The sequence below is a fragment of the Natrix helvetica genome (assembly GCF_964273705.1).
Source record: "Natrix helvetica genome assembly, chromosome: 15".
Classification (NCBI taxonomy): Eukaryota; Metazoa; Chordata; class Lepidosauria; order Squamata; family Natricidae; genus Natrix; species Natrix helvetica.
This window is the reverse complement of record NC_138565.1, coordinates 6,123,994-6,136,659: the sequence shown is the minus strand read 5'-3', so window position 1 is coordinate 6,136,659 and position 12,666 is coordinate 6,123,994. Positions and strand designations below refer to the sequence as shown.

The 12,666-nt window shown below is 46.7% G+C and overlaps 1 protein-coding gene across 1 annotated transcript in view; it reads right to left on the bottom strand.

Annotated features, from left to right (window-relative positions):
- EEIG1 (estrogen-induced osteoclastogenesis regulator 1) overlaps positions 1-12,666 on the bottom strand; it is a 35,392-nt gene that overhangs the window by 15,615 nt on the left and 7,111 nt on the right. Inside the window, exon 3 of the mRNA XM_081967300.1 lies at positions 579-699. Coding sequence (XP_081823426.1) covers positions 579-699 — 121 coding nt within the window. The remainder of the gene's footprint in view (positions 1-578; positions 700-12,666) is intronic.

Sequence of the window (12,666 nt, the reverse complement as noted above, 5' to 3'; positions counted from 1 at the left end):
TATCTGGATGGTTGGAAAAAGGTTCTTTGAAGTATCTGGAGAGAGGCGTCTATTTAGGGATAAAGATAAAGGTTCCTCTTGCACATCTGTGCTAGTCGTTCCTGACTCTAGGGGGAGGTGCTCATCTCCGTTTCAAAGCCCAAGAGCCAGTTCTGTCCAAAGACGTCTCCATGGTCATGTGGCCGGCATGACTAAACAGCAAAGGCGCATGGAGCGCTGTTCCCTTCCCACCAAAGGTGGCTCTTATTTTTCTACTTGCATTTTTTACATGCTTTCAAATTGCTAGGTTGGCAGAAGCTGGGACACGTAATGGGAGCTCACTGTGTTACGCGGCGCTAGGGATTCGAACTGCCGACCTTTCTGATCGACAAGCTCACCATCTTAGCCACTGAGCCACTCCTGGGTAGGAAGGAGACATCCCCCCTCCCCTCCAAAAAGAGGACTTTCTCCTGGATTCGAGGTTATGACTCCAAAACATCTCACAGGGGAGTTTTTACAACAGTTGTGGGGAAGTTTTATCAGTGAGGTTCTGTCCTTCTCCCGCCCGCCCACCCCCAGCCCAAAGGCAAAAGACTCACTTTGCGGACCGAGACTCGGCAAATGCAGGGGTCCAGGAGTCCCGTGGTGGGATTGGCACTCATTTTGCAGATGAAGGTAAATTTCTTCTTCCAACGGACGCAGTTCTCCTGGACTTCTTCCCTGGGGGTGGGAGACAAACAAAAACAAGAGATGCAACTTGGCTCCAGCTTCTTCCAAATATTTGAATTCGGTTCTGAACTAGGCTTCCAAATACCATGAAGCAGATTCCTCGCCCCAATAAAACCCCTTTTTATTTAGTTTAAAGGGAATTCCTCTCCAGCAAAGTCCCGGCCAACAGTCTTTCAAGAGATTTCACAACTACAGACCTTGGAGAGCTGCCAGGTTGATATCTTCCAAACTCCACGCTGTAGCAGCAATTCCTTGGCAAGAAGTCAGGAACAGACCTTCACCCTAATGAATTGAACTCATTGTCTCCTGCAAACTCCACTCCCCAGTCGCTCCTCTTTTATTCCCTAAGGGAGAGGCCATTCACTGTCCGCCTGTGCCTTTACTCCCGAGTCGGCCCTTGTTCCTTAGCTGTTCCCTTCATCAGGAAAGAAAGAGGGTGGGAGGGAGAAAGAAAGAGGGAAGAAAGAAAGAGGGAGGGAAGGATAGGCAGAAAGAAGGAAAGAAAGGGTGGGAGGGAGGGAGAAAGAAAGAGGGAAGAAATAAAGAGTGGGAGGGAAGGAAGGGAAGGAAGGAAGGAAGCTGCATGAAAATCGATGACTTTTTAAAAAGTTTTTTTTAAATTGGATTTTTTAAAAATTGAAATCATATTTTTCTTAATTTAAATCAGATTTCTTTGATTTTTATTAAATGTATTTTAATAAAATGCTTTTGGAGTAAAAATCTACCTAAAGGTAGTTTTCTATTTAAGCTACATTAATAATTAGGTTTACTCAGCATGAAACGGAGCTTAGTGGCATAGCGTGAAGACTGTCTATTTTGCAATATTGGAACTGTCAGTGAATCAACAGAGGGCAGAGGGGGGGGGCTGCTGGGCAGAGATGACAGCTGCTCTTTAAGAAAATGATTGATTTAAAGGACTCCCTGGAGAAGAGCCTCATGCTGGGAACGACGGAGGGCAAAAGAAGAAGAAGGGGACGGCAGAGAAGGAGGTGGCTGGATGGAGTCACCCAAGCAGCCGGCGTGAGCTTAAATGGACTCCGGAGGATGGTAGGGTAGAGGTTGTCCATGGGGTTGCAAAGTGTCGGACACAACTTCACAACTAACAACAATCAAGGAATTTAAAGAGAGAGAGAGAGAGAGAGAGAGAGAGAGAGAGAGAGAGGGAGAGAGAGAGAGAGAGAGAGAGAGAGAGAGAGAGAGAGAAGGCATAGTGGAGAAGAGGAGAAAAGAGAAGAGGGGAGGACGAGGAGGACGAGGAGGAGAAGAAGAAGAAGACAGAGAAGGAGGTGGCCAAACGGAGACACCGAAGCAGTTGGCGTGAGCCTAAATGGACTCCAGAAGATGGAAGAGGACAGGTTGGCCTAGAGTCCATGGACTCGCAATGGGTCGGACACAACTTTGCAACTAACAACAACATCTTCATACAACCTGTGAGCGACTCTCTCACACATGGTTTCTGCAAACCATGTTACTGACATCTAACCTTGTTAAAGGAGGTTCTCACAAACACACCAGAGACACACTTGTCCTCCCCCCCAAAGCACTTCCCCCCCCCCACAACGTTGGGTCCTGTCTCTCGTTCCGGACGCCAGCAGTTTTGATGGCTTATGGGGTGTTTAGGGATACTCTTCTTGAGTTGCCAACTCTAGAGTTTTGACATCACCCTTCTGGAATGTCGCTTCTCTCCAAACTACACAACAGAAATGGCTTAGAAAGAAGACCAACCAGATGTTTTTCCGCAGATATTTTTTTTTTCTTGTCTTTTAGTCTCACGGAGGTCACTCTCTTAGCCAACTGTTAATTCCAGAACAATCGTGTCAGAGAGAGAGAGGAAGATTTTGGAACATCCCTTTTTCATAGCCAGCCTGCCTTGTGCCAAAAAAGCATTTTGAAATCCTTCGGTTTGATTTCACCCCTTGTAAGAACTGCAAAGGCGGGGTGTAATACAATACAATACAATAGCAGAGTTGGAAGGGACCTTGGAGGTCTTCTAGTCCAACCCCCTGCCTAGGCAGGAAACCCTATACCGTTTCAGACAGATGGCTATCCAACATCTTCTTAAAGACTTCCAGTGTTGGGGCATTCACAACTTCTGGAGGAAACTTCTGTTCCACTGATGAATTGTTCTTAACTGTCAGGAAGTTTCTCCTCAGTTCTAAGTTGCTTCTCTCCTTGGTTAGTTTCTACCCATTGCTTCTTGTTCTGTCCTCAGGTGCCTTGGAGAATAGTTTGACTCCCTCTTCTTTGGGGCAACCCCTGAGATATCGGAATACTGCTATCCTGTCTCCCCTAGTCCTTCTTTCTCTTAAGCTAGACATACCCAGTTCCTGCAACTGTTCTTCCTATGTTTTAGCCTCCAGTCCACTAATCCTCTTTGTTGCTCTTCTCTGCACTCTTTCTAGAGTCTCCACATCTTTTCTACATCGTGGTGACCAGAACTGAATGCGGTATTCCAAGTGTGACCTTACCAAGTGGTATCAACCCTTCACGTGATCTTGATTCCATCCCTCTGTTGATGCAGCCTAGAACTGTGTTGGCTTTTTTGGCAGCTGCTGCACACGGCTGGCTCATATTTAAATGGTTGTCCACTAGGACTCCAAGATCCCTCTCACATGTGTCCGTGTAGAGGGGAAAACACTTTTAAAAGCTCACGGTGGACACCCCAAAATTTACAGTATTGTGTTTGTCTAGGCAGGACTTCGCGCTAGGACTGCAATGGTGAACCTTTGGCACGCATGCCGCCACCAGCTTCTCCTTTGGTCCACATGGTTTCCAGCTGGTCTTTGCACCAGAAAACGGCCTGAACAATGGCCAAAAAAGCCCAGGCCATTTTCAGCCCAAACACAGGCAAAAGTGCGCCAGCCAGCTGGATTTTAGGTTTCCGGTGTTCCAATGCGCACACATGCGTTCCATTTTGGGCACTTGGTGCTGAAAGAGTTTGCCATCGCCGCTCTAGTGCATGACTGATCGATCTTCTAAGGAAATCTGATACCAGATGCTGGAGATCAGAAGATGTTTTAAACCACTGCAGAGGAACTAAGAGCATCAGGCAAAGGGGAACCGATGAACTGGCGTAGGATTTCCTGCTGGGGCGGGGGTTGGACTAGATGACCTACAATAGGGCATCTAGAACCTTTTCGGCATCGAGTGGTCAAACCGGAAGGCGCATGAACGCGCGTGCCAGGCCTGCAGCCGTCTTGTGTTTTGGATCTAAGGCCTGCCACACTTTCTATGATCCTACTATGCATTTTGTATGGTGGGAAAATGGGATCGTACGGAGTTAGATGATAGGTAGCCATAACAAAATCCTTTCTAGAAAGCCAAGGTCATCCTTTGTCTTTATACCTCTGCACCTGACCGGAACTGGATAGGTGGAACTGCCAGCATATGTCTCTCTCTCTGTCTGCCTACCTCTCTCTCTCTATCCGTCTGTCTGTCTCTCTCTTTAGGTCGGTCTGTCTGTCTCTCTCTCTCTCTGTATCTGTCTCTCTCTCTCTGTCTGCCTATCTATCTCTGTCTGTCTATCTGTCTGTCTCTCTCTTTAGGTCTCTCTGTCTGTCTGTCTCTCTTTCTTATCTGTCTCTCTTTCTCTGTCTGCCTATCTATCTCTATATATCTGTCTGTCTGTCTCTTTAGGTCTTTCTGTCTATCTGTGTGTCTGTCTCTCTCTCTATCTCTGTCTGTCTCTCTCTCTATCTGTCTCTCTCTCTCTCTTTAGGTCTTTCTGTCTGTCTCTCTCTATATCTATCTATCTACCTCTGTATCTCTCTCTCTGTGTCTGCCTGCCTGCCTGTCTGCCTGTCTGTCTGTCTGTCTGTCTGTCTCTTTAGGTCTTTCTGTCTCTCTCTCTGTCTGCCTATCTATCTCTGTCTCTTTGTCTGTCTGTCTGTCTATCTATCTATCCTCTCTGTATATCTATAAAAATATATATTTTAACAAGTCTTCTCTTGTTTGGCAGCTGTTCAGTCCACGTTTCTAGGACGAAGTGATGTGGCTTGTTCCACCAAACCTCCAGATCCCAAACTCAAAGAAATCCTACAGTAGTGGTCCTAGACCTCTTATGAATCAAGGAATTGCTCATCCACCCACCCACCCACCCCAACTAAGAATAAGGCTTGGGATCAAAAAGTAGCTTGTCTTCCCGTCAACTGTCCTCACAACGCAACCAGTCATGGCCAAAAGTCATCCCTTCGTGACTTTTGCTCACGTCACCCGAGACACCACTGAGCCAAGTCCGATGAATGTCCAGCTGTTTTGTTCTCCGAGAGTTGTTGCTTGCACAAAAACAGGGCAGTAATTCAGCAAGACAAGTCATCGCTAACAAGGGGGGGTGAAATGATGCAAACTTCATTAGCAATCGAGCCAAACGGAGGGATGCGTGTGTATGTGTGTTGATATATCTCAGTTTGTTTTCTCTGAAGGGCATTGAAGATAACCGACTTCCTTCTTCTACCCACAAAACCGCACTCCTCTTTCCCTGAAATCATCTGGGGTTTGAGTAGCCTCTACCCACTACTTCCCAACCTGCTTCTGACAACCCAGTTCCTAAGTTAAGTTGGTCTTATCATTGTTGAGTCTGTCATCAGCACCTCTATAACTGGTCTGGTTTGGTTCTGCAACCCAACAAGACCGACACAGACTTCAGAGGAGAATCAGAACTGCAGAAAAAGCAATGGCTACCAACCTGCCTTCCATTGAGGACCTGCACACTGCAGGAGTCAAAAAGAGGGCTGTGAAAATATCTACAAACCCCTCGCATCCTGGACATAAATTGTTTCAACTCCGACCCTCAAAACGACGCTATAGGGCACTGCACACCAGAACAACTAGGCACAAGGACAGTTTTCTCCCGAATGCCATCACTTTGCTTAACAACTAATTCCTACAATACTGTCAAATAATTTATTAAGGCTGCATTACTATTCTTCTTCTCTTCCTTCCTAGTATCTTATCTCTCCCCACTTATGACTATAACCAAGTTGCTTGTATCTTTACAATTTATATCGTTTCATTTGTTTCCTAGTATGATTTGATTGCTTATTAGTCTCACTAAGTGTTGCATCTTATGATTCTTGATGAATGTATTCTATTTTATTTTTCTTTATGTACACTGAGAGCTTCTGCACCAAAGACAAATTCCTTGTGTGTCCAATCGCACTTGGCCAATGAAGAATTCTACTCTTAAAAGACCACTTAGCTTCTTGCCAATGAGCTAGGCCAGGGATGGCGTACCTTTTTCTTACGGCGTGCCAAAATTGTGCTCCCGAACTTCTGGTTGGCCCGTTGGGGGTCGTTTTTCGCCTTCCCTAGCCTCCGGAGGCTTTCCTGCAGCCTGGGAAGGGCGAAAACAGTCTCCCCTAGTCCTCCAGAAGGGTGAAAAAATCAGCTGGCCTACATGTGAATGCACGCCCGGAGCTGATGGCTGTCGTACCAGCAAATATGGATCCATGTGCCCCCTGTGGCACACATCCCATAGGTTGACTATATGGGTTGACCCCTGTGGCATACATCCCATAGCTTCGCCATCACGGAACTAGACTTTTTGCTGATGGTTCTCAATTTACAACAGTGACCGTTCGAAGTTACAATAGCAGTGGAAAAAAAGGGGACGCTTTTCACACTTACAAACTTTGCAGCATCCCCATCGCTATTACGTTATTAAAATTCACACGCTTGGCAACTGGCACGTACGTACGACGGTTGCAGTGATCCCCTTTTGCAACCTCCTGCTGGGCAACGGGGAAAAATAGTCATAAGTCTCCTTTTCCGGTGCCGTGGTTAACTGTGAACGGTCACTGAACGGTTCTAATTTGAGGATGAGCTGCTCTTACGATTTGTCACAGAATTCAGACTCAGGACTAAACTGTGATAAACGCCGACACTGCCAGGGGCAAACGGGTTCTCATAAACCCGATTTTACTTTGCAAGCTAAACACAATAATTGATTTCCAGGCGATCTCTGCCGAGAAAACAACAACGTGATTAGCTAGGCAGACCCACCCACCACGTACGAGACGTAGGTCAGAGAACAGCGATGGTTTTATGTTTGAAATGCTGTTAAGTGTCGTTCTTGTGCTCTATGATGAAGCAGCCCGGAATTTTAAGGCATGGGTGAATCCTTGGCAGGTCACACAGATAAAACACAATGGGAAGTGAACTTCCCAGGGTTTTAAGGCCTTCTGGCAGGAAGACAGTCTGCTGATGAAGCCCAAGTCCCTGCCATATAGAAGGTTAATGGCTCCAATTTCGCCGTTATTACTGGAAAAGAACTGAATGCCAGTTGGAGTAACGCAGCCAAAGGAGAGGGGGGTGAAAAAAGCAGAGAGGACTACAGGGCTGAGGTGAGACCCGTAGCGGGCTTAGGAGAACATGAGTTAACTGGGTTAGACAGCATCACCACCAGATGGATTCGTAACTGGCTGACCAACCGCACTCAACGGGTAGTCCTCAATGGAACTGCATCTACATGGAGGGAAGTATGCAGTGGAGTACCCCAAGGCTCTGTTTTGGGCCCAGTACTCTTCAACATCTTCATCAATGATTTGGACGAGGGAATAAATGGGGGACTCATCAAATTTGCAGATGACACCAAGGTGGCAGGAATAGCCAACACTCCAGAAGATAGGCTTAAGATACAGAAGGATCTTGACAAACTTGAACATTGGGCACTATCTAACACCATGAAATTCAATGGTGAAAAGAGTAAGGTTCTACATTTAGGCAAGAAAAATGAAATGCACAGGTATGGTATATGTGGTACCTTGCTCAATAGTAGCAACTGTGAAAGGGATCTTGGAGTCCTAGTGGACAACCATTTAAATAGGAGCCAGCCGTGTGTAGCAGCTGCCAAAAAGGCCAACACAGTTCTAGGCTGCATAAACAGAGGGATAGAATCAAGATCACGTGAAGTGTTAATACCACTTTATAAGGCCTTGGTAAGGCCACACTTGGAATACAGCGTCCAGTTTTGGTCGCCACGATGTAAAAAAGATGTGGAGACTCTAGAAAGAATGCAGAGAAGAGCAACAAAGAGGATTAGGGGACTGGAGGCTAAAACATATGAAGAACGGTTGCAGGAATTGAGTATGTCTAGTTTAATGAAACTAGGGGAGACATGATAGCAGTCTTCCAATATCTCAGGGGTTGCCCCAAAGAAGAGGGAGTCAAGCTATTCCCCAAAGCAACTGAGGGCAGAACAAGCAGCAATGGGTGGAAAATAATCAAGGAGATAAGCAACTTAGAACTGAGAAGAAATTTCCTGACAGTTAGAACAATTAATCAGTGGAACAGAAATTGCCTCCAGAATTTGTGAATGTTCCAACAGTGGGAGTTATTAAGAAGATGTTGGATAACCATTTGTCTGAAGTGGTGTAAGGTTTCATGCCTAGGCAGGGGGTTGGACTAGAAGACCACCAAGGTCCCTTCCAATCTGTTATTCTATTCTACTCTAACTTCTGACCAGAGATCATGATGGGGAAGTTCAACCTAAGCCCTGATTTGCTACGTGAACAGAAGAGGATGTGGGTCATTGTTTGGGTGGAAGCCATGGCTGACTGCCAGAGAGATCTATCTCAAGGGTCATTAAGCAAGGCTGCAATCCAAGGTAGAGGAGCTTCAGCAGAAGTGAACTGCAAACCTTTGGAATCTGGGGGGGTAGGGTATTCGTGGCTATGTTCACTGCAGCTCCACAAATAAATTTAGTCTCCTGATCTCACAAGGGAATTCGAACTATTTCTAGCTTATGGAGAAAAGAAACACACGTTTTGATTCCTGGCTAAGTGTTCCTCACACAACAGAGTTGAGCCAAATGGGGCCTCCCAAAGCCTGTTCCTCAACTCCAAGTTCTATCTTCTCCACTCGACTAGCAAGGTTGGGTCTTACGGGTGGCCACCTCGGTTTTCCATGTTCTCGTCTCATTTGGTCTTGAGAACATGAGTGATTTAAGGTTGTTGTTGTTAGTTGCGAAGTCATGTCCATAGACCCCATGGATAGTGTTCCTCCGGGCCTTCCTGTCCTCTACCATCCTCTGGAGTCCACTGAAGCTCACGCCGACTGCTTTAAGTGACTCCATCCAGCCCCCTCCTTCTCTGTCATCCCCTTCTTCTTTTGCCCTCCATCGTTCCCAACATTGGGCTCTTCTCCAGGGAGTCCTCCCTTCTCCTTAGGTGGCCAAAGTCTTTGAGTTTCCTCTTCAAGATCTGGCCTTCTAAGAGCAGTCAGGGTTCATTTCCTCTAGGACTGACCATATAGATCACCTTGCAGTCCAAGGGACTCAATGCAGGAGTCTTCTCCAGCACCAGAGTTCAAAGGCCTCCATTCTTTGGCGCTCAGCCTTCCTTAGGGTCCAACTTTCACAGCCATCCATTGCAACTGGGGAAACCAAACCCTTGTGTTGGCAGGGTGATGTCTCTGGCTTTTTGTCTAGATTGGCCATCGCTTTCCTCCCCAGGATTTAAGATGGTCACTCATAAAACCCAAGCATTACTGGTAAAGTGGAGAAGGCAGAACCAGAGATGAGAAAGAAGATTTTGAAGGCCTTATTTTCATCTGGTCTTCTGAGGAGGCCCCCGTTAGAAGGTCACCGATGCGCAAAATGGGAATTCTTGGGAATCAAGCAGAGGAAGATTGAAAATGGACGTAGATAAAGAAAGCATAAGTAATGGAGACTACTGACTTCTTCTAGGGAGCGTTGGGCAATTCCAGAACAAAATTCAGGGGGAACAGAAAGTTCCCAGGGTGTTCTTTTGGTGGCTACAAAAAGGTTTGTTTTGGGATGGGGGGACTCAGATTCTCATGCTTTAAAACCCCAAACTAGTATTATGTCGAGAGATGGTGAATTCTTAGCGATGCTCTCCTGACTTGGCAAGCTAACTGGCAATTTACGAAGGAGCGGAGATCTCTTTTGAAGCTGTCCCATGTTTTTCCCAGACACCAGACAACATCTCCACAACTGGTCTTTAAGATAGAAGTTGTTTTGTCTTGGGGTTGCTAAAGATACTGAAAAGGATACCGCATTAAAAGCCACTTTGTCTTTATAATTGCACGGTTAATAGGGGACTGGCGGATTGATTTCAAATTCTTCCCTTAAAATGGGATCAGAAGTACTTTAAAATGCCCGAGATCCACAAGATTTAGTTAAGAAGAATTGATTAAAAAGCCTAGCGGATAAGAAGCAGGCGTCTTCAGTCAGAGTTGTTGTACAATAAGGACACACAAGACTTGTCTAACTTTTCTGGACTGTTCCCGTTCGATGCTTTCAAACTATTGCAAACTGGGGTGAAATTGTATATTTTGATGCCCTAAGTCTTATTAAAACCCACACCAGTAAGGAGCTACGACATCCGAAGTTAATATAATAATAATTCGACACAATTTGTGATATTTTGCATGCTGGTTTTCAGCAAAAGCAAATCAAGGGGGGGGGGGTTTCGCTTAAATACCGCTTAGACTTATATATCGCTTCTCTAAGCGGTGGTCGTGCCCCATCAGTGGCCAACAGAGCTGGCAGCAGATTCGGACAGTGAGGAGGTTGGGGAGGGAGATGGGCCAGTCCTGGAATCTGGGGAAGTCTCTGATGAGGGCTCTGTGTCGGAGGCAGAGATGGGGTCGAGGCCGTCTGTCAGTGATCAGCTGCCTTCAGAGCTAGACAGCAGTGAGGCAGAGGAACACTGGAGACTGTTCCCAGTGTGCGCATGCGCAGAGCTGCCAAATGAAGGGAGCAGCTAAAGAACAGGGGTCGACTTGGGAGTAAGGCCACAGGTGGACAATGAATGGCCCCTCCCATAGGAAATAAAAGAGGAGCGAAAGGGGAGTGGAGTTTGCAGGAAACTATTTGTTCGTTCGGTTGTTAGCTTCGTTTCAGGAGTGTGAAGATGTGTCTGTGAATCTCAGAGACACTGTGCCCAGTCTCTCCTTGCACAGCCCCTCATTTGAAAAATATTTACATGGCAGCTTTCCAAGATAGCTAAGGTCGGTGGTCATAAATACTCCTTTGAAAGACTGTTTGCCAGGCCTTGGCTGAATGCGAATGAGAGGAATTCACATTTGTTTTAATAAAAGGGGTTTTGTCAGGACCTGGACTCTGCCTCCTGCTTTTTGGGGAAGCCTAGTTCAGAACAGTGGTTTACAGAGTCAGCATGGGTCCTCATTCTTCCGACCTCGGAAGGATGGAAGGCTGAGTCAACCTTAAATAACAATGCTCGTTTAACAACCGCTGCAAAAAAAATAGGCTGCAAAATCAAGCGAGGTAATGTGGGTGACTCACTTAACAGCCGGTACGACTTAGGACCATAATCCCAGGCTCAATTAGGGTCGTAACTTGAGGACTACATGTATACCAATTGGTTCTTTCTCCATGTCACATTCTGGAGTTTTGGCTTCAAAAGCCGCACCGCAGCCTTCAGAACGTCTGTTCCTCCATTTGTGTCTGTGACTCACTTGTATGACTAGAGGCCCCTCAAATGTTGTGGCGCATGAAACGGGGCTGTTCTCACTCCTCAATTCTCTTTTTTTAGACTGCCCATCTTTTAAAGAAGGCGACTGCCAAGGATGGCTTGTTCCAGGCTAGCCACCTACGCATTTCTCTCTCGTAAATGATTTGAGTCAACATATTGGCTGCGTCTCCGTATTTTAATCCAGTCGTTCTCACTTAGGGCAAATCCTGAGTCACCCTTGAAGGGCAAAAAGGCTCCTGCAAACAGTTCAAGAACCTGTTTGGGAAATGGAGAAACTCATCCTATTCTCCAAAGCACCTGAAGGCAGGACAAGAAACGCCGGAGGTTGGGGAGGAACCTGGGCCAGTCCTGGAGTCTGGGGAAGACTCTGAGGAGGGCTCTGTGTCAGAGGCAGAGAGGGGGTCAGGGCCGTAGGCCAGTTATCAGCTGCCTTCTAAGTCAGACATCAGTGAGGCAGAAGAACAGCTGGAGCCTGTTCCCAATTTCGCATGCGCCAAATTGCCAGATGAAGGGAACAGCTAAAGAACAGGGGTCAACTTGGGAGTATGGCAACAGGTGGACAATGAATGGCCCCTCCCGGAGGAAATAAAAGAGGAGCGAAAGGGGAGTGGAGTTTGCAGGAGGCCATTAGTTCGCTTCATTGGTTGGTGACTCTCCGAGACTCCGTGCCAACCTTTGCAGATATTGGCCTGGCAGCTCTCCAAGCCAGATAAAGTCTGTGACTGTAAATCCTCCCTTGAAAGACTTTGCTGGATGTGAGTGAACAGAATTCACAGTCAATGAATAAAAGGTTGTTTTTTGTCAGGACAATGAGTTTGCTTCATGGTCTTAGGAAGCCTCGTCAGAACAAGCAGGGGGTTGGACTAGAAGACCTCCAAGGTCCCTTCCAACTCTGTTATTCTGAAGGGAGTGGCTGGTTTCTCCTTGTTCCAAACTCACTTTGTGGACAGGCAGATGAATTAGAACCGGGACACTTCAGCTGGAAAGGCAAGTGATGTTCCTACTCACAACAAACTCTTCTGCTCTTTTCTTGTCATCGTCTTAAGGAAGGAAGTGCCAGCCAAAACTGAGAATTACATCACACTTAAGAGACCAGGGTGACACACCCACATGCCTAGACATGACCTTCCTGGCATTGGGCCATCTGATGATCTAAACCGGGATGCCAAAACCACCCCATTGGCACTGTGAAGGTAAACAACCACATTGCCCAGAATCCAGTTCTTGCTGAAGCACCTCAACAAACCTTCTCAACAGAAGACGCCAGGACAATGTTAGCTGGGACTTCTGGGAGATTTAAATGCAGGATGTTAAGCATGGTGGCTCAGTGGCTAAGAGGCTGAGCTTGTCAATCAGAAGGTCAGCAGTTCGAATCCCTAGCGCCACGTAACCGAGTGAGCTCCCGTGACTTGTCCCAGCTTCTGCCAACCTAACAGTTCGAAAGCAAGTAGAAAAATAGGGACCCCCTTTGGTGGGAAGGTAACTCCGTGCGCCTTTGGCGTCG